Raw genomic sequence first — 27001 nt, forward strand, 5'->3', positions numbered from 1 at the left:
TAGTGATGCACCACGTACATCCCTCAGGATGAGCTCATGATTGGTCCCTTCTGAAGGAGCACAAAGCACTGCCTCATCCAATTTGTGTTAGTCAACTTCCAGTTATTATCACTGACAGCTATGGTCAACTTACCCAAGGAAAAGCTTTGTTTTGATCCATTCCAAGATAAATTGGCACTGCTGGATTTTGTGCTCCCATCAAAGCAGGGTATTAGAGAGGTGAGCAGGTGACAGGAGGGTGCTTGTTTCATGGAAGCTGGTATGAGAAAGAGAGTGAAAGGGATGATGGTCCACTATTCTCTTTGAAGGCACAGTCCCAAAGCCCCAGCTTCCTCTAATAATGTCTCATTCCATGATGTTTTGACTACCTCCTAATAGTGCCATCCTAGGGAGGAAGCCTTTAGCATGTGGGCCTTTGGGGGAAATCTCAGACCCAAATTATAGCACTCCCCACCTAGGTTGGAGGCACCTGAAATTTAAGGTCTTTCATAACTTAAATGTTCTAGAAGATGGTGGGGGGGGGGGGTCAGAAAATTAACCACTTGGAACTGGAGCATGGTCTCAGCAGGTCAGGATGGGTGTTCATGGCAGAGGTTATACATAACACAGTTCCTTCCTCCCTTCCTTCTGTTATTTAAAATAGTCTCTTTCCCGAGGTACCATTTTAGTTTTCAGCAGACTGGCTTCAAAAAACTCAATTATCGTCTTTATTGAAGCATCATGTTGGTTTCACACCTTAAATCCTCGCCATTTAGGCCCTTAGGTGCTCAAGTAACAGACATGCACTGCCTCACATAGCTTCAGGAAACTCTGGAACAGGCTTCTCCCAAACTTCCTTGGTATTAACTTTGCTCCAGGAAGATACTTACTTTGCCTCACATGTCTGAGACCCTGAGCTCCAACACTAGAACTGTGTGGGATGGGGTTGGGGAGGTCTTTCTAGCCACAGGGATCTTGAAGCACTTAGCAAGTAGAGAATAGTTCCTTTCAGGCTAACTCACTCAACCTCATTTATGCCAGGCTTGGCAGGGGGCACACCAAAAGGCTGACAGGCTGAACCCCACTCAGCTCTCTTTATCACACAAACAAACAGATTATCTGAGGACAAAGGAAAGAGTTTTCTGAAGACATTTATAATGTAAGGGCACTAATGTTCTGATGGCTCCAAAGGGCAACAGTTTAGTAAGGGCTTTTTAGATGCAATCTAAACCACTTTAGGACTGAAGTAGAGCTATTTAAGATGTAGCAGGGCACGGAGGTCTTGCCTAGGTTTCCTCCTCAGGCAGAACTTCAGATTATTCCATTTATTAAAAGCAGAAGATTCAAAGCTCACACTCATGAACATCGAGGTGGTCTATGATCAAGTGCACCTCCCAACTATGGAGTCAGTAAACCTCCTCCTAATATTTACTGGCAGATTATAAATTGCTTAATGTCTTTGAGGCCCTTCTGAGCTCTGTGAAAAACAATATGATCAGGCTCCATGATTTAGAATGTGTATGTGCACTCCTGTAAACACACACACACAAACACTCACACACACACACACACACACACACACCACCACCTCTAAGAGCATATTGGAATCCTTGAGAGTTCAGTTTCTCAGGAAGTCCTTCAGAGTGAATACAGATTAATATTGATTGCCAAATTACTGGTTTTACTTGAGGTATCCAAGCTTCCTTCCTTCCTTCCTTCCTTTTTCCCTTCCTTTCTCCTTTCCTTCCTTTCTTCCTTTTTTTATTTCTCCCCTCTCTCTCTCCCTCCTACCCCCTCCCTCTAGGGTTTTTCAAGACAGGGTTTTTCTGTGTAACACTCCTGACTTTCCTGGAACTCACCCTGTAGACCAGGCTGGCCTTGAACTCACAGAGATCCACCTGCTTCTGCCTCTCAAGTGCTGGGATTAAAGGAGTGCACCACTGCATTCTTACTATAGGGTGCTTGCCCAGGACTTGGTAATCATCACTTGGGTGGATGTTCTGTCAGTTTCTCTAGACAAATGCACTGAATATGGTCCTTGAATGTCTACCTGTGTAAAGCTAGACTGTAGTAAGCAGTGAAGTTAACCAATTCAATTCAAATCCCTGAGGCTGACTATTGGATTACTTAAAAAATCTCTTGTATCTATTTTTTTTTAGAATTCCATACATGTATACAATGAATATTGAGCACATCTTCCTTCCATTTTCCCCTTCATCTCCCTCAGCTCCCTCCCATTTCCTTCCTGACTTCATGTTCTTCCTCTCTTCTCTCACTTTCCCCTTCTTTGGTTTCTTGCTTTGGCGATGTCCTTATTTGCATGGTGTGGGATCAACAACCTGGGCATCAGTGGCCACACCCTCAGTGAATGTGACTATCCTTTTCAACCAGCCATTACCTGCCAGTGACTCCTCAGATAAGGTGAGGAACCAACTGTGAGGCAATGTGGGAGGTGATACCCATGGTCTTAAAAGTCTTCAAGGCTTTGATAAATTCAGAGATTACTTAGTATAGATATGTTCTTAGACCAACTTCCTCTCAGTGGAAAACAAACCCAAACTGAACACAGCGAAAATATGCATTGTACCACCATCATTTTCTTGAATCCCCAGAGCAACAGGAATGTTGGATTCAAAAGGTAGCATGTTTCACACAGTTTGTGATGATAAATGAGATAGCCCTGGTAAGACATCCTGCATTGTCTCAGACCCCTGACCACCCACAGCAGGCCAGAGAGGTGCTGGCTCAAACCAGGGCAGTTGAAAACTGGGCTTTAGTTGACCTAGTACACATGGGCTCCAGTAACTATGTATCGAATGTATTAAAGATTGTCCACTTTCACTTATCTGCCTTTTGTTTAACCACCCTTTCGTTCTAAGCTCCTTTGATAACCGGTCCCTGAATTCTGCCTGCTCCATAATGGTCTGGATGTAGGGTGCAGGGAAGGGAAAGTGAGTAAGAATAAGAAAGGAAGCCAGCTAAATCCAATGCATTAGGGATGGATAAGTAATCCTTAGAGACCCAAGGTCAACAAAGAGCCTGATGCCGGGGAGCCCAACCCGGAGATCCCAGAGCCTCACTCTAGCCTTGAGGGTCCTGTCCGGTGAGCCTCGCTGAGGGACAAGGTCCAAGCTGCTAACCCCACCATGCCTGGCACCCCCAAACCTCTCAGCTTGCGCTCGCTTGCAATCCCGCCCCTGGGGCGGTGCCGGGAACAAGCAGCGCCTCCGCCGGTCACGTGGGGGCCGCTCCACCGGGCGGCGCTGTAGCTTTCCGATCGTGCCCTCCCAGCGCCGGGGACGCGGCGCTCGCGCTCCCGCCCGAGCCGCGGGGAAACGGAGACAAGGAGACGCCGCCGCCCCCCGGCGCCTCGGCCCTGTGCCCGCAGCATGCCGGCAGCGGAGCCGAGCGCTGCCCTCCTCCTGCTGCTAGCGGAGGCGACGCCGCCGGCCTCCGGGCCGCCGCTGCGAGGGTAGCGGGGCTGGAGTCGGCTACCCAGGCAGCGCGAGGCGGGCGGAGCTGGAAGAGGAGCAGGCATCCTCCGCGGCGCGGCGGGCGGCGGCCCTGCTGCCCGGCGCGCCCATGGCCCGGGAGCACGGAGAATGCGAGCCGCGTTGCGTGGCCGCAGCCCAGCTCCGCGCCGCTTGCCCGGAGCCCCCCAGAGCTGCCCGCGTCGCCGCCGCCCCACAGCTGCGGGCGCCCGGCCGCTGGCTGCGCTAGGACCCACGGCCGCCAGCCGCGCAGGGGTGGTGGCCCGGGAGCAGCGGCAGCGAGAGGGCCCGGGCGCCGGCCGGGGTGCAGCGCGGCATGCAGCTGCGGGCTCCGGGGCCGGCGTGAGGGTTGTCGGCGTGGGGCCCCGCCATGGCTGGTAAGGACAGTGGCAACCTGAAGACGGTGAGACTGTGGCGGGACGCCGCCCTGCGCGCCAGGAAGCTGCGGAGCAACCTGCGCCAGCTCACGCTCAGCTGCCCAGGGGCCGGAGGCGACCCACTTGAGTCCCCCAATGCCCCCCAGCTGGTGCTGCCGGCAAACATCGGGGACATTGAGGTGCTGAACCTGGGGAACAACAACCTGGAGGATGTGCCTGAAGGTCTGGGGTCAGCTCTGGGTAGCCTTCGCGTCTTGGTCTTGCGCAGGAACCGCTTTGCCCGGCTGCCCCCTGCGGTGGCAGAGCTAGGCCATCACCTTACGGAGCTGGACCTGAGCCACAACCGACTGACAGTCCTGGGTGCCGAGGTGGTGAGCGCCCTAAGGGAGCTGCGCAAGCTCAACTTGAGCCACAACCAGCTGCCAGCTCTGCCTGCCCAGCTGGGTGCCCTCGCCCACCTGGAGGAGCTGGATGTGAGTTTCAACCGGCTAGCGCATCTGCCAGATTCCTTCTGTTGCCTCAACCACCTGCGCACCCTCGACGTGGACCACAACCAACTCACCGCCTTTCCCAGGCAGCTGCTGCAGCTGGCTGCCCTGGAGGAGCTGGATGTATCCAGCAACCGGCTGCGAGGCCTACCTGAGGATATCAGTGCCCTGCGTGCCCTCAAGATTCTCTGGCTGAGTGGAGCCGAGCTTGGCACCCTGCCCAGCGGCTTCTGTGAGCTGGCCAGTTTGGAGAGCCTCATGTTAGACAATAACGGGCTGCAGGCTCTGCCCCCCGAGTTCAACCGCCTGCAAAGGCTCAAAATGCTCAACCTCTCGTCCAACCTCTTTGAGGAGTTTCCTGCTGCGCTGCTGCCCCTGGCTGGTCTGGAGGAGCTCTACCTTAGTCGCAACCAGCTCACCTCAGTGCCATCTCTTATCGCCGGGCTGGGCAGGCTTCTCACCCTGTGGCTGGATAATAACCGCATCCGCTACTTGCCGGACTCCATTGTGGAGCTGACTGGCCTGGAGGAGCTGGTGCTTCAGGGCAACCAGATCGCTGTTCTGCCCGACAACTTTGGCCAGCTCTCCCGGGTGGGCTTGTGGAAAATCAAGGACAACCCACTGATTCAGCCCCCTTACGAAGTCTGCATGAAGGGGATCCCCTACATCGCAGCCTACCAGAAGGAATTGGCTCATTCCCAGCCAGCTGTGCAGCCCCGCCTCAAGCTGCTCCTGATGGGCCACAAGGCTGCAGGAAAGACCCTGCTCCGACACTGCCTCACTGAGGACAAAGTGGAGGGAGACCAAGAAGGAGGGGACAAGGAGAAGAGCTACCGACTTCTCCCTCCCCTTGGGAGCAAGGGCATCGAGGTGACCAGCTGGACCGCGGATGCTTCCCGGGGCCTACGGTTCACTGTGTATGACTTGGCTGGTGATGAAAGCTATGAGGTGATACAGCCCTTCTTCCTCTCCCCAGGGGCCCTGTATGTTCTGGTGGTCAACTTGGCCACATACGAACCTCGCTGCTTTCCTACTACTGTGGGCACCTTCTTGCATCGGGTGGGGGCCCGGGTACCTCACGCTGTGGTGTGCATTGTGGGCACACACGCAGACCTGTGTGGGGAGCGGGAGCTTGAGGAGAAGTGTCTGGATATTCATCGCCAGATCGCCCTACAGGAGAAGCACGATGCAGAGGGCCTAAGCCGGCTAGCCACGGTGGTGGATGAGGCCCTGGCTAGGGACTTCGAGCTGCGCTCTGCCAGCCCCCATGCAGCCTACTATGGTGTTTCAGACAAGAACCTTCGAAGGCGCAAGGCCCATTTTCAATACCTGCTTAACCACAGGCTGCAGATCCTCTCCCCCGTGTTGCCTGTTAGCTGCAGGGACCCCCATCAATTGCAACGCCTTCGCGACAAGCTGCTCTCTGTAGCTGAGCACCGAGAAATCTTCCCCAACTTACACAGAGTCCTGCCTCGATCGTGGCAGGTGCTAGAGGAGCTGCACTTCCAGCCACCTCAGGCACAACGACTGTGGCTAAGCTGGTGGGACTCTGCCCGCCTGGGTCTGCAGGCAGGTCTGACCGAGGACCGGCTGCAGAGTGCCCTTTCCTACCTGCATGAGAGTGGCAAGCTGCTCTATTTTGAGGATAGCCCGGCCCTCAAGGAGCATGTCTTCCACAACCTCACCCGCCTCATTGACATCCTCAATGTCTTTTTCCAGAGAGATGCTTCTTTGCTGCTGCATAAACTGCTCCTGGGGACCAGTGGAGAGGGTGAAGGAGAGGGGGAAAGCTGCCCCACTATAGGAGTGCCCATCCCGGGTCAGGATGCTCTCCGGGCCACCCAGCTTCATCATTATGTGGAAGGCTTTCTGCTGCATGGGCTCCTGCCAGCCCATGTCATTCGGCTGCTGCTTAAGCCTCATGTCCAGGCCCAGCAGGACTTGCAACTCCTACTGGAGCTGTTGGAGAAGATGGGACTCTGTTACTGCCTCAATAAACCCAAAGGCAAGCCTTTGAATGGCTCCACAGCTTGGTACAAGTTCCCATGCTACGTGCAGAATGAGGTGCCCCACGCAGAGGCCTGGATCAATGGGACCAATCTAGCTGGGCAGTCTTTTGTGGCGGAACAGTTGCAGATCGAATATAGTTTTCCCTTTACCTTTCCACCTGGATTGTTTGCACGCTACAGTGTCCAGATCAACAGCCATGTGGTGCACAGGTCGGATGGGAAATTTCAGATTTTTGCATATAGAGGGAAAGTTCCGGTGGTGGTGAGTTACAGACCTGCCAAGGGGGTCCTGCAGCCAGACACCCTGTCCATTGCTAGCCATGCATCATTACCAAACATATGGACCGCATGGCAAGCCATCACTCCTTTGGTAGAGGAACTGAATGTCCTACTTCAGGAATGGCCTGGACTGCACTACACTGTGCACATCCTCTGTTCTAAGTGCCTTAAGAGAGGGTCCCCCAATCCACACGCTTTCCCAGGTAGGTGGAGAAGGGTATTGGGATTGGTGGTTTGAGTTTTGGGGACATTTGTTTCTCACGTGGTGGAATGTTTCTGTAACCTTATAGGCTTTTCAGGAAAGCTTTCCAAGGTGGATCCAGGGTGACTGTGGCATAAACCAAAGCAACACAAAACACAGCCACACATGCCATTTTCTTCTAATAGGGGGATTCAAACTGCCAAATTAAAAACATCTCTAAGTATTCTTTATTCTTTGAAAGTCAGCCACATTTTGTAGAGAAAAATCAGTTGATTGGCACAGACACTGGGATGAGGGTAACATTAGCCCTGGGCTGAGCCCCCATTCTCACAGCCATTAGACATATGTTGTTGGAGGGAGGAGCCTGAGTCTGTGTCAGTGGTCATATTCTTTTGTTTAAAGTCCTTGGGTAGCCAGCAAATCAGAGTCAGGGCTGGCGTTGCTTGAGAAATCCGAAGAATGTTCTGTAACTGGGGTGAGTGATGGTTGAGTGGTCTGTGATGCCTGCCTGCTCTGGAGAGTGCAGACATGGGACAGGGAGGACTCTTCTCCAAGGGGAATTTCCTCCAATATTTCCCTGGCAATTTCAAGTTCTATAGATGTTATCAGACACATTTCTCCGATAAATGGGGCTTTCCAATGGTGGTATGTAACAGAGGGAAAAACACAAGAAAGTCCAAAAGTCTCCTAGGAAATGTTTCTTAACAGGGTCATTTTTTTTTTTTTCTTTTTTTGGTCTTTGTCTTTTGTAAACAGTTATAGGCAAGCAAGAGAATTTGAGGGCTGGTGGTTTGGGGTTAAAAAAAATCCTCATTTTTAAAAGGTAGTTTTAAAGAACAGAAGGGTAAGGATGTTTTCCACCTGCCCCCTCCCTAACATATTCATAGCCTCTCAGTGGTCATGCATTATCCTGTGTGCAGGTGCAGTCCATTTGCTCACCCGTCCACCCACTGGAGCGAATCAGTCCTTGTCTGGAATTCCTAGCTTACATTAGAGCTCAATCTGGATATTTATTCCCATAGGTTTGGGCAAATGTGTAATAGTGCCATGTGTCTGTCATTGTAGTGTTTTCCATGGTAGTTTCCTGGGAACTCCTGGTCTTTTTCTGCTTTGCCTGGGATTTTGTTGTTGTTGTTGTTGTTAATTAGTCTCAAGTCTTTAGCCAAGAACTGTTTCCTCATCATCTATAGTCCTTTAACTGCTAATTTGTGTGTAGCCCACTTGGTGGATAGTAGTACAAGCATCTTTGGCACAAATCCTGTAACAATAGTGCCCCAGAGCCTTTTCGCTCTGGTCCCCCACCACGGGTGGCAGGGGAGGCTGAGGGGTGACTGAATGCCACTCCGATCTCTGCCTTGGTGTGAGTGCCAACCAGAATGCAGCTTGTAATAGTGTCAGGAAGGAATAGGATACCAATATTTCTGAAGGTAAAGTCTTACTGTTGCCCCAGATCTGGGTTTAATTCTTCAGCTTGAAAAAGGCCACCGTATTGGGTTACCAGTCAGTGGAGCCAGCCATTCTGTATCCTGGTATCCTGTCACAGGCCCTGACTCGCTGGATGCCTCAGTGTATCTTATATTTGCCATTGTATTTCATTCATGGAAGCCAAACACTTTCTGTATCATGTTGCTAAGTTGTACAAAGTGGTTGGAGCATGTGCTCACACCCCACTCTGAGACCAGTTCTTGCTCAATCTAGAGACAGAAGGTGAATTAAACTGACGTCATGCATGACAAAGGGAAGGACATAATTGATAAGTACCAATCTGGGCTGAGGAATGCTGTTAGTAAAACAGTGAGGATAGCAGAATTTTTTACCCTTACCTCTGCTCTCAATTTTTCACCTTCATCTATTGCATAAAGGAGCTGGCAGTGAGACGGGAAACAATAAGTAGGGGATGGGGCCTCTTTCTCCATTTGCCTTTCAAATGAGGCACACCTGGCTGGCAAACCAGGTTATAAGGATTTTTCAAGTTGAAAAGGAAAAGAGAAAACTTGGAAGAACACATATCTATATTGAGAAATATGTCATTAGTTATTTTTATAACATACATGGAATATTTCTATCAGAAATATTATTTTATATAAAAAATTTGTTTTGGCTTGTATTTTTTTTCCTTCAAAAGTAGCAGAGTAATCAGAATATTTGGAAAGCTGACAATATTGTGTTTTTCTTTACATTATTACAACAACAGAAAAAAAAACATGATTTTTTCCCCTCTGTCATATGTTTTCTGTGATTGTCATCATTTATTAGTAACTGTCCTAATTCTGAAAGATTTGGTAAGAACTAAAAATAATGAAATCTGGAGTGTCACATGGGAGAAATGATAACATTTGATGCTCAGTTACTAGAGGATACACCCTGAGGTGATGAGAATACGTTTCTGTTTGGGTGAAGCTTCTGAATCTATGTGTAGCTTTCTGTCTTTCTATGGAATCTTTCTGTGTCTGTCCCTTTTTAGGGACAGAAAACTGGTGACTTCATCTTATACTTAAAGTATCAAGCTTTCTTGTAAACTTGTGACTTTACATACAGTGATCTAAAAACTGACTTTTGGGTCCTTTGTCTTTGTCTGCTCTGGGACATCAAGTACCAATTCCTGTGTTGGCTTGGGACCATTCCATCACATTGGTACCTTTTAAAATGTTCTTATATGAGAAACTTTCCTGGCGATGCCCACCTGCATTCTCTCCTTAGCTGGCTGGATGATGATGTGGGGCTGGATTTCCCTTGCTTTAATTTTGGAGGTCCTTAGCCAGAAACCATGGATTTAAAATTTCTTGTAGACAAGATCCAATCCTATTATTATCAAAGGGATTACAGATCTTTTTTTTTTTTTATCGAAGACAGTTGGAAGTTTTAAGTAAAGATTTTTTAATAAATTTATTTTTACTATATATGCATTGGTGTCTTACCTGTATGTACATCTGTGTGAGGGTGTCAGATCCCCTGGAACAGGAGTTACAGACAGTTAGTAGCTGCCATGTTGGTGCTGGTAATTGAACCTGGGTCCTCTGGAAGAGCAGCCAGTGTTCTTAATCCCAGAGCCATCTCTCCAGCCCTTAAGTAAAGATTTATTTTATCTGTGGATGTCTTGTCTGCATGCATATCTGTAAGAGGAGAGTGTTGGAGTTACACATAGTTCTTAGCTGCCATGTGGGTGCTGAGAATTGAACCCAGGTCATCCAGTGCTCTTAACAGCTGGGTCATGTCTGGCCCTCCAGGATTCTTCCAGAAACTGAAGACAGATCTGTAAGATGCTTAAATGTCACTGTAGCTCAACCAGTAAAGGTGTTTGTCTAGCAATCCCAGAGACCCGAGTTTCATCCCTATTACCCATGTAAAAGTGGAAGGAAGAGCTGGCCTCCACATAGGTGGAAATCCTGTGCACACACAAATGCAATAGTTCTTCAACTCCTGTCTATACCCACCACCACCTTCCATTTCTGCCCCCTAATTGGACCTGTGCTCTCATTCCCAAAGCACACTGTTCTTTCTATGGGATGTTTATTCATGTTATCATTCTCTTCCTCTGGGTCATTTTGGCCAGAATGGTTGGCCTTGTGAGAGTGGCTGACCTGATAGACATTGGCTTGTACCAAGATTGCAGTGTATTGATAGCATTCCAGTAATCCAATGACTGCTGTGTGGTTTTCAGTTAGAAGAACAATGTCTTATATTCAAATATAAGTTCTCACTTATATTCAGATATCCACCCTCCAACAATAAGGAGAAAGCAATCCAGTAAGGTTAATTGATTTCATGGTTTTCTTTAATTTTGGCCATGTTCATTCACACAGAGCCTTTCCATATCGCTCCTTCAGTCTTACACCTAGTGTGTAGCTGTCTGACTGTTTATGCTCATATAACATTGTGTATCTGCTGACTATATACCCATATGTATACAATGTGTGCCTGTCTGACCGTGTATGTCTGTCTTACCCCGTGTGCCTGCCTGACAATGTGCGTCTAACTGTGTGTGTACCCTTCTGGCTGTGTGTGGTTGTCTAACAGTATGTGCTCATATGACAGTGTAGGCCTCCCTGACTATGTGTACCCATAAAACAATGTGTGCCTGTCTGACAGTGTGTATCCAAATGATATTGAGTGTCTGCCTGACAGTGTCTGCCTGTGTGTACCCACATGACAGTGTGTACCTGCCTGATAGTATGTGCCCATATGACAGTACCCATGTGTACAATGTGCACCTGCTTAACTGTATGTACCCATCTGACTGTGTGTGCCTGTCTGACAATATATATCTATTTGACAGTATATGCCCACATGATAGTGTGTTTGTCTGACTGTGTGTATCCATATGACAGTGTGTGTTCATATTATGTATGTATCTGCCTGACAGTGTGTATCCATCTGACACTGTCTGGTTACATGCACTTGTCTGACTGTGTGCCTATCTGTATCTGTGTGCCAGTCTGACAATGTGCGCTTGCCTGACTATGTATAGGTCTGATGGTGCATGCCTGTTGTCTGATGCTCAGCCTAATTCTCTTGTTCCAGGAGTGGCTGTGTGCCTCATAATACCTCTTTGATTAGATTGTTCACTTGCTTCCTCTAAGTGGAGACCTGCCCCAGGCTTTGTGGTCTCCGGAAGCCTCTCAGGTGTTCCCTCAATGACTGTTTGGCACTGTATAAGAAGAATCTCTTTGTTGTACTGTCAAGTTCCCAGGTAGTACCGGATAGTGATCCTGCCCTGCCCTGCTCCCCCCCCCCCCCACCATTGTCCTAGCTGTCCTGCTGGGTTTGGACTGCAGCACTGGCCCTTGAATGGGCCCTTCATTTTGACTACTGAAGCGAAGCAAAGTTCTTGCCTTATTATATCTAAATTTTACAATTACTGGAATCTGAGCATGGCCCAGTTGCTTGGAATGAATTAGTCATTGTTTTTTGACTTCACAAAAGTTATCCAGTATCTATTTAGTTTAACTTTATTAATATTGATGTTTTTAATTTTTAAATTTATAAACAGGCCTCTTTGAACTCCATGGGACTTTGCTCCACATAAAAAGGAAAACCCTAGTCATGTAGTAGGGAAAAGAAATACTGCGCAGAATAGAGTTTTAATGCTGGGGAGGTTTTAGTGGTGCTCAAACTATTTTACGATGCAAGAGTCTCAGTTTTAGAGTGGACTCTCAAGGTTGCCCTTGCTTGGGTCCTTGAGAACCTTCTAGAGGGAGACTTTTTATTGTAACACACGGTTTGTGTAATGGTCTGCCTCCTGCTCCCCTTGTTCCCTGGTGAAGCTGGCCTAGTTTAGCTCTCCCTTGTTCACTTCATCCCATATCTGATCCACTGATGGGGTACACTCAGGGATGTTTGGGGAGGCCTAGAGAGGATGTAGAGAAGTGCCACTTTTTGCCCATTGCATAGGAAAGGGGTGTTGGAAGGACCAATTCTGAAGTGGATATTTCTGGTGACTTTAGGCAGCCATCATCAATGGGCTTTTGTTTGAGCTGTTGAAAAGACCAGAGCAAGTGCTGGCCCAGTCTTTGCCCTCTCCTGTCACTGCAGCTCCTGTGCCATCCCTCAGACATGGTCTCTGGGAAAGGACGGGAAGGTCTGTTTTGGGCAGGCCCTATCAGCCAGGCCTCAGATCTCTCAGACTCAGCCTTTCTGATGTAAAACCAGTTGCTGGGTGTTGGGGTGTCATTTTGCCTTTCTGTGGGGGTTGATGCCTTTCCCCCATCGGAAGTGAAAGCATGTTGGCACATATTCTCTAGTCTGCTGTGACATTAATGAAACTGCCCTTCTTGTCCTCAGAATGATAATAGACATCTCAGACACCTGCAGAATGCATGCATGCAACCAACTCATAGGCCTAGAGATTCCCCCCCCTCCCACACACACCTGAAGAATGGTACTGTTATGAGTTTTCCCACCAGCCTGGTCCTACAGCCCCATCAGCCCCCAAATAACACACAGAGACACTGTATTAGATATAAAGCTGTTGGTCTGTTACTAGTGATTCTTATTGGCTAGCTCTGTCTCAAATATTAACCCATTTCTATTAATCTAAGTGTTTCCACGAGGTCTTATCTTACTGGACAGAGGGTTTGGACCTCTTCTCTCAAGTCCCTACATCTTTATTCTCCCTACTACATCTCCCAGTATCCTCCTTGTCTCCTAGTCCCATCTATCTTGCCTTCCTATTTGCCAACAGTGCTTTATTCATTAACCAATAAGAGAAACATATTTATAGAATGGCATCTCCCAACATGGTACTGTGTCCTAGGGACTCTTCTTGTTTGTCTTCGGATGTTGCATGTATTCCCACCTGGGAAGTACCTGGGATGGCTGAGCAGGTGGGAGTATCTCCACAGACATTGTTACTGAGCGATCATGACATTCTATTATCTCAGTGATTCCTAGCAAATGGGTTTCTGGTTGTTCCTGGTGTTCCTTATCTGCAAGGGTGTATGTTGAGGCTTTCCACATGCTTTTGTATATGTTTGTATGTTTTAAATATTTGTGTGCAAACTCCAACCCAGAAATGGGTGATTGGGATACCAAATAAAGTAGAATGTAGGCACTGGCTGCCTAAAGCCTCTGCTTCTTGACCGCATGTCTATTCTCCTTTAGTCACTCCCAAAGCAGATGGTCTCAGAGTTCTTCTTCCTTTGATGGACACATACCTTCCCCTTAACTTTGACTTCTATAAGAAGGAAAGGATCAAGGATGCACAATGCAAAGCCAGGATTGCTGGAGGTGGAAAGGCTACAGACAGGCAGATTCTTCAGTTGCTTTATCTTCTTCCTGGTGGTGATGCTTCCCAGAGCTCTGCCCTGTATTCAGCCTGCTGGTTGATTTGAGATCAGGGAAGGCCATGGAGGAGTGCTGGCTGCAGTATAGACAGCCCCATGTGTGCTGCACACTTGGCAGCCACATCCGTAACAATTCCCAGATACCCTTGCCAACAGGGCTGACTTACTTGTAGAGAATGAGAAGGAAAATTTTGGAGTTATTTTTATTTTTGGCACTAAGTGCTCAAAAACATCTCTCACTTATTTTTCTTGCATAAGTGTAATGCCCCTAGCTGGAAATACTGGGTCTTGTTATTTTTTAAAGAGTAAATGTGGGAGGGTCCCTGAGTAACAGTTCTCTCTTTAACAGGACACTCACAAAAGGTGAATACAAAAAGAGAATACAAACAATGGGGTGCAGTGGGCAGGGTGGTCAGGAGTCAGGCAGCCTTGTTGGATGCCAGGAGCCTGGAGACTCTCCAAGCTTGCTTCTGGAAAGTTCCTGCTGCTCCAAACCTTAGCCTTGGACACCCAGGCTATTTCAGCTATCTCTTTTTCTCATACAGTTTGTGCATGTACAGCTTGGTAGCAGAGCATGTTTTGGGGTGGGGTGGCTTCATGAGTCAAGTGCTTGGTGTGGCTGCCCTTGCTGTTCTTTGCTTCTTTGTGTATCTCTCCTCCCTTCCCTACTCCTTCCTTCCCTCGTCCTCCTTTCCCCCTCCTCCCCTCCCTCCTCCTATTCTTTCTTCCTCCCTTCTGCCCCCACCTTTCCCCATCTCTCCTCCCTTTCTTCCTTCTCCTGTCTCTCCTTTCCTCCTCCCTCCTCCTCTTCTCCCCCTTTCCCCTTCTCTTCCCTTCTCTTCCTCTCTTCTCCATCCTCCTCCTCCCCCTTCTTCTTCCTCTCAACATAAAATTTATCAAATGTAAGATCAACCATTTTAATGTGAATAATTCTCTGGTATGTCCTACCTTCACGTAGCTTTGCAAGCATGACCTCTGAGCTGGGTGCTTGTGTAGGCAAGGATCACCCAGGCAGGGCTTGGCCTCCATCCTGGGACAAAATGCCTTGGAACTTTTCCACCTGGCTCCAGGTGACAGCTTTCTTTGCAGGGCATGGCTTAAGAGTAAGGGTTTGGGTGCTTCTCCAGGGTTCTCCATTAATTGGACATCTCTCACATTGCCATATTGGGATCCTATTGTTAGGGTTGGTGACACTGCCTAGGCCCTTCGGTCTGTCTGTGCCAGGTAGAGTTTACTCTCTCTCTCTCTCTCTCTCTCTCTCTCTCTCTCTCTCTCTCTGTGGCATATGCATGCATACTCAGCCTACACTGGATGACAAAGAACTCAAGAAGTATAAATGATGCTATGGAATTGCTGTTTTCTGCACAGCTGGTGTGTGTGTGTGTGTGTGTGTGTGTGTGTGTACACATACATATACACACAGTTATTTGGTAATTTTGAATGATATGCTACATATAAGCAGGCAAGGTATGGGGATATTTCTATATTAGAATATTGTCATATAAGACAACAAAAGAAGTTATTAGCTTGATTCTGTCATCAATCACTTTGAATATCTGCTATATACAGACATTTGAGCTAACCTGGGAGTCTTAGGAGAATAAAATGAAATACATGACTGGTCATAGGGAGCTGGAGTGGGATCTTCACATGATGATTGACTCTTCAGTGATGGAGTCAGAGCATATATAGAGGAAGTCATTGCATGCTTGTGAGATGTCTAGTTTTTGATTTTTTTAAGGGAAAAAATCCATTAATTTAGAGTGAAACTGACTCTCAGAAGAAGAGTGAACAGAAAGGAATGCCAACATCTCTCACTCCAACTGACTTGGACTCTAGATCTCAGACAGAGCTGGGACAAGCATCATTACCGAGTCTTTCTAAAACCTTCCAAAGCTCCTTTCTTGGTTATTTATTAGCTCCTGGCTTGGAATGATCAAGGTCATCAGTCATTTCCAAATGCCAAAGACTGAATGCTGACTCTAAAGACAGCACCAATTAAAGTGGGTGTTGTCACACATCTGTGACTGCTACTTACAGGGTTCTTTGTTGAGGGAGGCTTTACTGAGATGTCTTCCTATTATTAGCCTACTAAATGTTGAGAGAATCAAAGAGTTAAGCACTTCAGATCCTCCCCACTCCCAAGATGCATCTTAGGTCCTCACTGTTCCCAAGATGAGTCATATACTGTTAAAATGGTGTTAGAACCATAGCTGATGAATTAGGGGCAGTAGCACAACCCTTTATTCTTCATTGTTTGTAAGGAGGGAGCTTAAGGATGGTTTTTGGGGTGATGGAGAGGTGGTTCAGTGGGTAGTCTGAGGACTTTGCATAGGGTCCCTGGTCCCCATGTGAAAAGCTATTTGTCTTGGTTTGCAGCTGCAATCCCAGGTAGAGCAGAAGGATCCCTGGGATATGATGGCTAGCTAGTCTTGCTGAATTGATCTTGGCATACACATGTACATCATACATACATGCATACATACGTGCATGTATACATGCATACATACATATGTATGCATGCATGTATGTATGCATACATACATATGTGCACACACACACACACACACACACACACACACATTTTTAAAAGGTAATGGGGAGTGACCATGTCAAACCAGAAATATATTTCTCTTGGATGCTTTGACTTCTCATTTCCATTATTGTTTTAATGGTTCTCAGCCTCCAGGCCATGCAGGTTATCTATTGTGTGTCACCATGAATTGTCTTCATAAAGGAGATAGTTTGGAACACCATGAGACTGAATATGTGCTGACTTTTCAGCATGCTCAGACTTCAAGTGGGTGAGCTCATTGAGACCCACGGTAACTGTATGAATCAGGGATCATTTCTGCCCCCATTTTGGGTTTTTGCTAGCCTTCTGTTCACCTCTCAGAGAGGTTACCTCTTTAGCAGGTGGCTTGCAGTGAATGTCTTTCATATCACTAGTAGCTGGGCCTGCAGGGAGTGGGGGTTAGCAGAAGTCATGGTCCATGGTGTGCGCCACAAGGAAAGCACACCATAGTGGTGCTTGGAAGGCCACTGGACAGCTGAGTGTTAAAGAGAATTTCCAGTAGACCACAGGAGTCTCGGTACATGAAGAGGACTGATAGGCTAAGTGGGTATGGCATAGATTGTGTGCTGTAAGCATTTGTGTTGACGAGTTATGATGAGGAAGGAACTTCTTTATTTAAATGACATTTCCAGACCCATCAGCTTTGGCGGTGACCCCTGCTGGCCCTTGAATGAGAGCTTGGAAGTACTGGTCCAGCATAACCTTTGTCATTAGGCAGAGCTATGCCGAGCCCTGGAAGACATTTGCAGCTGGGGCAGTGCAAAGGTAGCCTCAGATGATCTGCATGGGACTCTGTGTCTACGTGTGACACTGGCTACTTTGTCCAGATCAGAGTTCAGGGAAGAAAGGGCTGTTGATTATTCCCACAGTGGGTAGATAGCTGTATGCCTTCCTTAGGACTGTATGTGAGGATATTGACTTTCCTCACTGTAATCTTACCATAACAAACCCCAGAGAAAAGCAAATTTGGATCTAACATGGTCCCTACTCACTTTTTGTGTTGCTTATGACTCTAGAGTAAATGAAAATACCACTTTAACCCACTTTGCTTCCCCACACACTTTTTGGTGAATATCATTCACTTGGATATACCTGACTCCAGGAAGACAGAATTTCTTGCATTGATCACTTGCTTGAGTTGTCCGGCCTTGCCTCTGAGTTAATCCCAATGCACTCATCCATTTTGACTGAAATGCTTGGAAGTGCAAGCGATTTAAAAATCCTTTGTGTGTGTGTGTTTTTTTTTTTCTGCCTTGACTTGAAACATAGAATTTTTGTTGCTTTTTAAAACTGAAGCATTCTGAGCTGTAAGATGGCTTAATTGGGGAGGTGCTTGCCAAGCAAGCCTGAAGACCTGAGTTTAACCCCTGGAACCAAAGCAAAGGCAAAAGGAGAGAGTAAACTCACATGGTCATTCTCTGATCTTCCTATTTGTGCTATGGTTTTGACATCCTATACATGCTATCCACACATTATACATACTGTACATGTTCTGTACATATGTGCATGCACAAACACACACACAATAATAATAAATAAAATCTAAAAAGGAAAGGCAAGGAGGTTTTTTTTTTAATAGAATAAAATTAGCTGGAAGTGGACAGCCAGGCTCTGTTCTGTTTAACACCTGTCAGAGGTGTGACTTTGGGAGTCACAATAGTCTGTCCTATGAGTTGGTCCCAAGGGATGAGTTAATGCAGCATATTACTCCAAAGGATGTTTCACAGGTGATCCAAACACCATAAATCCTAGCTGCTCCTGGAATTGCTGTTTCTCTAGAAGATACCAAACTTTCAGACGTGTATTGGAAATTAGATAAGCTTGTAGGTAAAATCCTTCTTTTTTAATAGTGGGAGTGTGGCATAGTGCAATCTTTTACAAACTAATCTCCCCCATGCTGTAACAAATACATTTGGAGGACAAAGGGAAAAGATACCACTCATAGCTGACCGTGTCATCATCACGCCACTCATGTCCTTCCATCCCTCCTTTAAGCTTAGGTTCTTAAAATTTGAACTTAGCTCATTATATAAATGATTTAAATATTGATTTAAAACAAAACAACACAAGCTTTTGTCTATTATATTTCAGGGGATTTCTACCTGCATGATGATTGTGAGTGCTTATACACTAGCAAGCAAGGCAATTTTAGCTGACTATTTAACTGTTTGGCTCAGCCATTTGGACTATTGCATTTTATTGTAATTCTTTCTATTATCTTTGCTGATTTTTTTTTGTTTGTTTGCCCCCCCCCAGGATGGCCTCAAAGTGGTAGCAAACCCCCTGCCATAGCCTTCCAAGGATTACAGGCATGAGCTACCACACTTCGCTTGGCTCTGTTTCTTTGTGAAAGTTGTTTTTTGAATATTTTTTTTTTCTATTTGGGCCATTAACTTTTATTATCATCCACAGACTTTGTAGATAAGAGAATCTAGTAGGAGCGTGTGAATACTGAACCTGGGGTTGTGCCTGTCACTGTATTTATGCCCAGGAGCAACACTGACCCCCACATCCAGGGCAGTAGACATCTGATGCATCTCTGCAGACAGCCCTGGGTACACTTGGAGCAGCAGTATTCCTGCAGGAGGACACCTGGTCTTTTCAGCTGCAGGAGCTGGAGCAAGTGCAGGACTGCCAATGGTGTGCACAGTAGCAGTTGGGTCTATTTTCTGTGTAAGCGAGTCCAGGCCCAAAGGAACCAGCAAAAATCAGCCATGCTTTTGGAAGGCATGCTGTGAGAGTTTTGCATTTGGATGGCCATTTCTGAAGGAGGATCACTGAGTGTTAGGCAGAGAATGTCATGGTCTCAGAACATGTTCACATTGCTTTCCTGCTACCTGGCAGAGCCCTTAGCCAGGCTTTCTGTCTCCTGCCCATCATCTTAACAATGTACTGATATTTAATGGAAAACAGCGCCTCAATGATGACTCAGAGTTCTAATGAGTGAGGATGCTCACTCTCATGCCTGTTGCCTAATTATGTTGCTACTTTTGTGAGTTTTGAGATAGCATCTTTTGGCATCATCTTACTGGCTTTCAGCTTAAAAAAAAAAAAGTTAACACAGTGCTTTATCATTTTAGATGAACTCTTCATGCATCTTTGCTGTATTTAAGATTCCCTGCCTCATCTCCCCAACCCCCCAGATTGTTTGCCTTTTTGGTTATCTAAAAAATTTTGTTTTAACTTAAAAAAATTTTCTCCCAATTGACTTCTTAGAAAACTTAAAAAACAACATTGCAGAGAGAGAACAGAAGAAATTACACAATGATTCTAACAAAAAGAAAGTAATAGCTGCGTATGGGAAGTAAGTTAATAGGAGAAGCCCACCCTGCCACCAGCCTCAGGTGTTTCTCATGGCATCTTTCAAGGATATGTTTGCATGGACTTAACCAGATAGAGGTTGCATTTGATCACAATATGTATGTATTTGGGGGGCTGAGGAGATGGGCTCAGCAGGAAAGAACATGTGCCAGTCTCCCAGAGGTTCTGAGTTCAATTCCTGGTACCCACGTCAAGTCGAGTATAACTGCAACTCTGGGTGGATCTGACATCTCTGGCTCTTAGGAAACCTGAACTCAAGTGCACCTACCAACACACATAGACTGTTAAAAAAAGATGTATTTTGGAAGTGCTGCCATAGTGGCAGGTTGAAACCGAACACACACATATACACATTGCATGCATGTTTACGGTATATTGCATAATATTCTGGCCCCTTCTCTGTATTGTTTAGTCAGCTTGTGCTGACAGACCTTTGATCTCGTCTAGGCTGTTGTCTAGATTTTAAGCTAAAGTAGTTTTCTCCCTTTCAGAGGTTTAACAATGAGCTGCTTTAAAAAAGCTTTCGAGTTTATCAGGCTCCTTTGTGCTCAGAACACTCTGGAGATGCAATTAGTCAGAATGGTGGGACAGGAAGGAGGCTTGGGAATTAGGATTTAAAGGGAGGTAATGTGTCTAACTGGCTTTCTGTGATGCATGTTGGAACACTATTGTTTTGAGCGTGATTATGCTTTTCACAGCTTAATTCATCCATTATTGTGTGATGTGGTATTTAGACATAGTCCCAATTACAAATCCTGCATGTTTATAAATAAGATCACTGATCAAAATAAGACTGTGGCAGTGAGAATAATGCTTGGGCCCATGTAGGAAATCAGTGAAAGTAATTGGTCGTGAACCATGTCCCACTGACTCAAAGCACTGCTTCTGCCTCGCTGCTGGTGGCAGGGAGGTGAGTCTGTCCCCTACCTTGCCCCTGGGGTTCTCGGTTTGGTTCTCAGTAGCAAGTAGGAGCACAAATTTTAAGAGGTTGTTCACATGGCTTGCTTTTTTTCTGTGCACAATGAATAAGAAATGGGTCTATCCTAGTGCAACTCAAGTGTATTTGCCCTTGTTGAATGGTATAGAATTAACCTCTGCTTCTGTTGCTCCTGCATTCCAAAGATCCTCGCTGGTGCATTTCACCGGAAGCCAACAATGTCAGAGTCAGCTTCTTCGAGTGTGGGTTTCACCATATGCTCTTTAAAAATCTTTCTCCTCACCCTGAGTGCCCAAAATCAATGCAGACACTTCGGAGAAGGGGGGTGGGGTGGGGATGGGTGGTTCACATTTTTCTCTGAACATGTTACTAAAAAATGTATCCAGTAGGCCTCTACAGATGCTAGTGGCATAGCTGAGGTGACCTTGATTCAAGTATTGCTCATGAATTGCATAGGAAGTACTAAAAAAAGAAATGTGAATTTTCTGAAATACTTCAGTGCCAAAACTGGCTCCCCTGTCTGCTAAGAACTGGGCAGTTTTGTGCCTGGGGGTACAGGAAACAAAAAGGAGCTTCAGAGCCCTCAGTAGCAATTCATCTGTCCCCATCCCTGACACGGCTGGTCCCCAGATGGCTCCTGAGTGGCACAGCCCTGGTTCTCTCCCTCTCTTGGGTGAAGCAGGTGTTCTTTTCAATTTATTTCTTATCTTAAGCCTCTGCATCTCCATGAATACAAGCAGGCTACTCTCTGCTTCTCCCTAGTTACTGTGTGACATCCTTTCTTCTTGGTGTAAAAGAAGGCAAGTGGACTGCTTTTCTAGTTGGTCATTTCAGGAACATGGCTTCCCTGCCATGGTTCAGCTTCAGTGCAGCCAGTTAGCATGCCTGTCAACAGTCTGTTTACCTCCCCAACCTCTTCTTGAACATTGTGGATGCAGCTGAGCCTTGTCTCTGGAACAAACTGCCAAATTCACACTTAGCCAAACACTAGGGTGGATTGCATCTTTTTGATTACCAGACCTGTTAAAATTCTCCTGCCTAGATCCCCCCAAAAAACACAACAACAACAAAACCCAAAACAAAAACAAATAAGAACAACCCCCCCCAAACAACAATAAGCCAGAACAAAGCAGGTGACCCTTTCTAGGACCTGATAAATTGCTGTACCTGCAACCTCAGGTGTTCCCTAGGCAGGAAGTTGCAGGGTCAGGGCACCCAAACTGCCCATCTTTTACCATCCATAAACCTTCTGATTTACAGTGCCATTTATGATGCAAGGCACACTTATGCATGGGGGAATCTCCATTGATATCATAACCACTGGAAAGCAGAGAGGAAGAATGGGGGACGAGAATGGTGTCCATTGTTCTTTGTTAGAGAAGAATCCCTTTCTTTGTCCGTGTACAAATACTTGCTTTTGAAGAATCTGGTGGTGTGTCGGTGCCTTTGTTCATAGCCCTGCACAAACACATGCTCTCACACATCCGAGGATGCTGAAGCATTTGCTCTGTGGATTTTATGCTTGGAGCCAGACTGTATGTCATCTATGTTTTGGATTGCTTCTGATTCATCCCTCTATGGTGTTCGCCCCTCCTCTGACCCAGCTGCTTTCTGGAAAGGCCCTGATCGTTTTCTCAAGGATACCACATGGTTTCCTATGGAAGTTGATGCAGAACAAGTTTCTCTTGCTGCAGCCAGAGATGAGAACTGCCAAACAGCTTTCGTGATTTACACTAAATCAGCACCAGAGAAAGAGCCCTTGCTTCCATTTCATTCACATGAAATTCAAAGCCATAGCCTGGGACTTCCAGGAAGCCACTTGGCATCCAAAAACCTCAGCTTCATCCAAAAACCAAGAGGAACATTTTCTGAGTTCCTAAGCATTCATACCTGTGTCACATCTCCCTAGAGAAGTGAGGATTTAATAAATCCAGCCCCTAGTATAGTTTCTACTTCATGGTAAACAATAAATGTAGACTGTGATTTTTGTTCACAGATAAGGAACACTAATGCATAAGAGGGCTAAATACCTCAGGCACACAGTGTGTAGCAGAAGTGAGACTGTCCCCCAGGAGCCTACCATCTCTAGTATTTCCGAACAGTTCCTTAGAAAAGAACCAATGGCTTCCACCTGTCCAAAGTGGGGATTACTTGAATGAAAAGGGAAATGGCATGTGCGATGCTCACGTGATTGTTTTCAACAGAGAGACTGGACTATGGGCATGAGCTAGGGCTCTGCTATGACCAGGCACAGCATAGGTCTAGGGGTGTCAGCTGAGGAGGAAGAGCAGGCAGGAAGCCACCATCGGGTGCTCTGCAATCAATTCCAAGGCGAGAGGCCTTCTGAGACATGGGGAAGGCCCACGGATAGCATCCACCTGGAGCTGAGTGGGTGGGCAGGAAGCAGCCTCCAGAACATAGATGCCCAAAGATTTTCACAGAGCCTCATGGGGAGGACGAAGGTGGTGGAGACACTCAAGTATTCCATCATCGACACCCCTGAAATGTAGATGTGGTGTGCATGTATTTTATTTATTAGGTTAGACGAGACCTCTTGGCAGCCCCCTATAATGTGAAAATAAATCCTGGTGGTTTTTCCTTGTGAGTCAGAGGGGCAGTGTTGAACGGTCAGTTGGAACTGCTGGGTTTGTGTTTGGTAAGCACTCTTATGGAGGGTATGTTAGAATGGAGTAAAGGTAAAGTCCAGGGGCCGCTTGAGCTCCAGGTGTGATGAATGAAAGAGGTCCTAGAGCATCTTTGGGGACCAAGAAAACAGTCCAGGATACTAAGGAAGCAGACCCCAGTTCCTCCTCTGGCTCTGGCTTCCTCTCCTTAACTGTCACATCAAAGGCCAGAGTTCACTTTAAGCATGGTGATATGAAAACTGGAGCATTTATTTTAAAAACAGAAGAGTACAAGTGATCTCAAAGCATTAGTCTCAACAGGACTGCTGACCTAATTGGTTTATTTAGGGTGATTAGCCTCCTCCTTTCTGATGGATGGCACACAAACTCCTGAAGATTTATGATCTTAGGTTTGTAAGCCGTGCCATTTCTTAAAAATTGGCAGGGTCCTGTAGAAATAAAGAGACTTTATAAATAGTATCTGGTAACTTTCTCCAGTTTAAATTATGGGAAGGATAAATGATGTCGATGGCGGCTTTCTCAGCACCATGAATTATGTATGTATGTATGTATGGCGGCCCGTAACCAATTTTCCTTTGTTCTAGTTCATTTTCTGCAGTGATGCTTATAAAAGAAGAGGTCAGATCAAGTGCATTGAAGGGGTAGGAGCATGGGGTTTGCTGTCTAAGTCCTTGTGTTGTTTTTGTTTGTGTTTTGTGTTTTCATCTTCAGATTTTGGGCGGCTGAGCAGAGAGACCATGTGCTGTTCACAGCTGTGGGTTGGGCTAATGATGGAGTTCAGAGCTGGCGTGCTCCTTGGTTCACAGGCCCCTTAGGAGCTGCTCACCCTCCTGCTGCTCTGACCAACATCTTTAAACTGTATGAGAAACCAGGCTGGTTAGTTGCTATTTTCTCACCTAGGAAGGGACACAAATTGGAGCAAATGATTAGGAATGGGTCCATGATCTTTTCTTAAAGTGATTTTTCTATAATTGCTGGATGGAATTAGAAAGGATTTTCAAACGTAAAGTTCAGAACCAGTTTGCCTCTCTTTGCTTTATTCTTTCTTTGCCTCACAAAGTGATCTGAGTGAGTCACGGAAGGCAGTGTTTATATTCCCCACGTGAAACTGATGATGACTGTTGTCAGTTGAAGCCACTTGTGATGATGCTTATTTTAGTTACTACCTCTTTCTGTAGTGTAAGCTACTACCCAGCTGCCTGATGCAGGTGTCCTCTGTAATTAATGGGGAAGAGCCCCACCTATGCATCTCATCTTGGATGTGTTGCTGTCACATCATCTGTCTAAATCAAAGACCCAAGTTGTTGAAAGTGACCTGGAATTGAGGAGATCCCACAAGCTGTGGGCCACCTCTATTCAGAAGTCTGTCTTCTAGGGACTGACTCCAAGGCATTTGTCAAAGCGAGACTGTGATCATTTGGCATCAGTTTAAAATATTTTGGCGCTCCTGAAGACTTCATTTTAGATTTTTGGTTCATGCTGGATTTAAAAAAAATCTTGGCAAGAATAATTAAGTTCATATACTTACTAAATGAAGAATCATTCTGCTCCTATAATATAGGAAATAGGGTCAGACAAGGGGTTTACATGGGCAGATGGTAGCTGTCAGGATATTCATTCTTTCAGGGCTGTGTTCATTCAGCTAAAGTGTACCATGGCCTTCCACCCACAGGCCATTAACAGGTCCATCTTTGGAACCTGCCCTCAAGGACTTTGGTTCAGGCTGAGTAAGGCTGTAACACAGTGCAAGAGGTCAGTAGACCAAATGCCAAGAGATTTCAGAGTAACAAGAATCCTTCCAATTGAGGGGGCCTGAGAAACCAATGTTCTGTTGATTACTGATAGAAGAAGTGTGTGAGAATAAATGTTTCTTCAACTCCTCCTCCTCCTACTCCAACCATCAGGTCCCTGGGATTTTAACCCTTGGACACTGTGAGGTCATTACTACTTTGACTCATGATTAGCTCATCTTAACCTTTGTATTACTTTTGAAATCCTGGGGTTAAATTAACAATAGAGGAGCAGAAACATTGGTTACTGAAAACAGCTTTCTAAGGGAAACCTTGTAAGGAGGTGAATGCATGGGTATTTTTATTTTTATACCCTACCAGGAATGCTTATTGTCATTATCCTAGCATTTGCCAAAAAGCACTCTTTTGGGTATGAGGTTGTAGTCGTAACATGTGCTATAAAAATGTAGTGGGATATTGAGATGGAAAATATTTAAGTTGGTCTCTGTGCACTAGTAACGTGATTTTAATAGCCATGGGCTTTGTTTAGTTGTGTTCTCTTTTGGATAAGTTTTGAAGTACTCAATCCATTTGCTTTATCATCTCACTTTCTTCAACCTAAAGACATGCTTTCTCTCCCCTCTCTATTACATCAGTAGCAGAGAGCACAGTTGAACTGTACACTGAAACCAGACGATATCAGGTCACCTCTCTTTTCCTATGTTAACTTTTATGTTTATATTATTTACAAATAATGCATTATGATTTACAAATTGTCTTATATATCTGTCCCTTTAGATGTATATCCCCCCCATCTGCTAAACACACTATCTTGTGTATCTGTAGATGTATATTCCCATTCTCTATATAAACTGTCTTTTTTTCTGTATCTGTAGATGTATATCCCCCATCCTCTATATAAACCATTTTGAATATCTTTAGATGTATATTCCCATCCTTTGTACAAACTGTCTTGTGTATCTGTATCTGTAGATGTATATCCCTGAAGGCATGGCTTAAATGAGTCTGCAAAGACCAAGGTAAATGATAAGTAGGTATTTATTAGGGAAGCATTTAAACAAATGATAATAAATGACTACTGCAATCTTCCTGCTCCAGAAGATGCAGTCTCTGATCACTTGATGCTCTCACCACAACCCAAGAATGTGAGCCAGCCCCTCCTCTTCCTTATAAGGGGTCACATCTGCACCTGAAGCCCTGCCCCTAGGCAAATAAGATGCCATTACATATCCCCATCCTCTACACAAACCATCTGGAATTATCTGTAGATGTGTGTTTCCATCCTCGATAGAAACGGTCTTGTATATCTGTATCTGCTGATGTATATCCCCATTCTCTAAAGACAAGGACAACTACATTTTCTTGATTCCTGAATTCATATCATAACTGCCCCCAGGTAATTATTTATTAGGAGAGCTCATGAGATGAGAATGATCCAAGGAGTGATAGATCATTTCCCTAACACCCCTGAAATTTGGTGAATGAGGCAGTCATTTCTGTGTGAAGATAGGAGCCAGAGGAAAGGGGATTCATTGGCCATTTGGTATCACAAACCCCTTACCAGATTTAGGACTGCTTCTTGCTAGCTAGTCATCAATCACTCTTTCAACCTCCATTTCAGTGTCTGAGCATTCTCTCTGAAGCAGTAGTTACCATTAGAAAGGGCCAGGCACAGTACATGTGTTAGGACCGATACAAAGGTAACCGTGATCATGGGCCAGTGGTAAAGGGCATCAAGCCTCATAGATTCCCTGGGTTTCTTTTTCTATATTCATATGACTTGGAGAAAGAGAATAATAGCATTACTTTAGCTACAAATAAAACTTTTCCAAAATTGCCTCCCTAGACCTCGGGAGCCAGAATTGAAGTTTCTTTATCACCACCATCCTTTTCAGGTTGGCTGGCTGGATGATTTTTCCCACAGTTCTTCTGTCCGGACAGCCAGCTGTCAGACTGGATAAGGCAGGTGGGGACCTCTATTCTGAGGTAGGAATAGACCTTGGCCTAGTTTTGCTCTATTCCTGAGTCAAATAATAGAACTCCAATTGTTTTATATAAGCAAGCAGCCTTCTGATGTTTTGACCTATGAGAATTAAAATTTCCCAAGATACTCACACAAAGTAGGTAGACTAAGTGGCCAGCCAGTCTAAGAGTAGAGGCTTAAT

General features: G+C 45.8%; 1 protein-coding gene across 2 annotated transcripts in view; it reads left to right on the forward strand.

Annotated features, from left to right (window-relative positions):
• Positions 1-3701: 3701 nt before the first annotated feature.
• The window catches only part of Mfhas1 (multifunctional ROCO family signaling regulator 1), an 81972-nt gene continuing 58672 nt past the window's right edge, over positions 3702-27001 (forward strand). For both annotated transcript variants that reach the window (XR_007834369.1, XM_051182273.1), the window contains exon 1: positions 3702-6826. Coding sequence is in view for 1 of the 2 variants with exons in the window: in XM_051182273.1 (XP_051038230.1) it covers positions 3841-6826 (2986 nt within the window). In the remaining variant the exon portion in view is untranslated. The remainder of the gene's footprint in view (positions 6827-27001) is intronic.

This window comes from Phodopus roborovskii, unplaced genomic scaffold (genome assembly GCF_943737965.1).
Source record: "Phodopus roborovskii unplaced genomic scaffold, PHOROB, whole genome shotgun sequence".
Taxonomy (NCBI): Eukaryota; Metazoa; Chordata; class Mammalia; order Rodentia; family Cricetidae; genus Phodopus; species Phodopus roborovskii.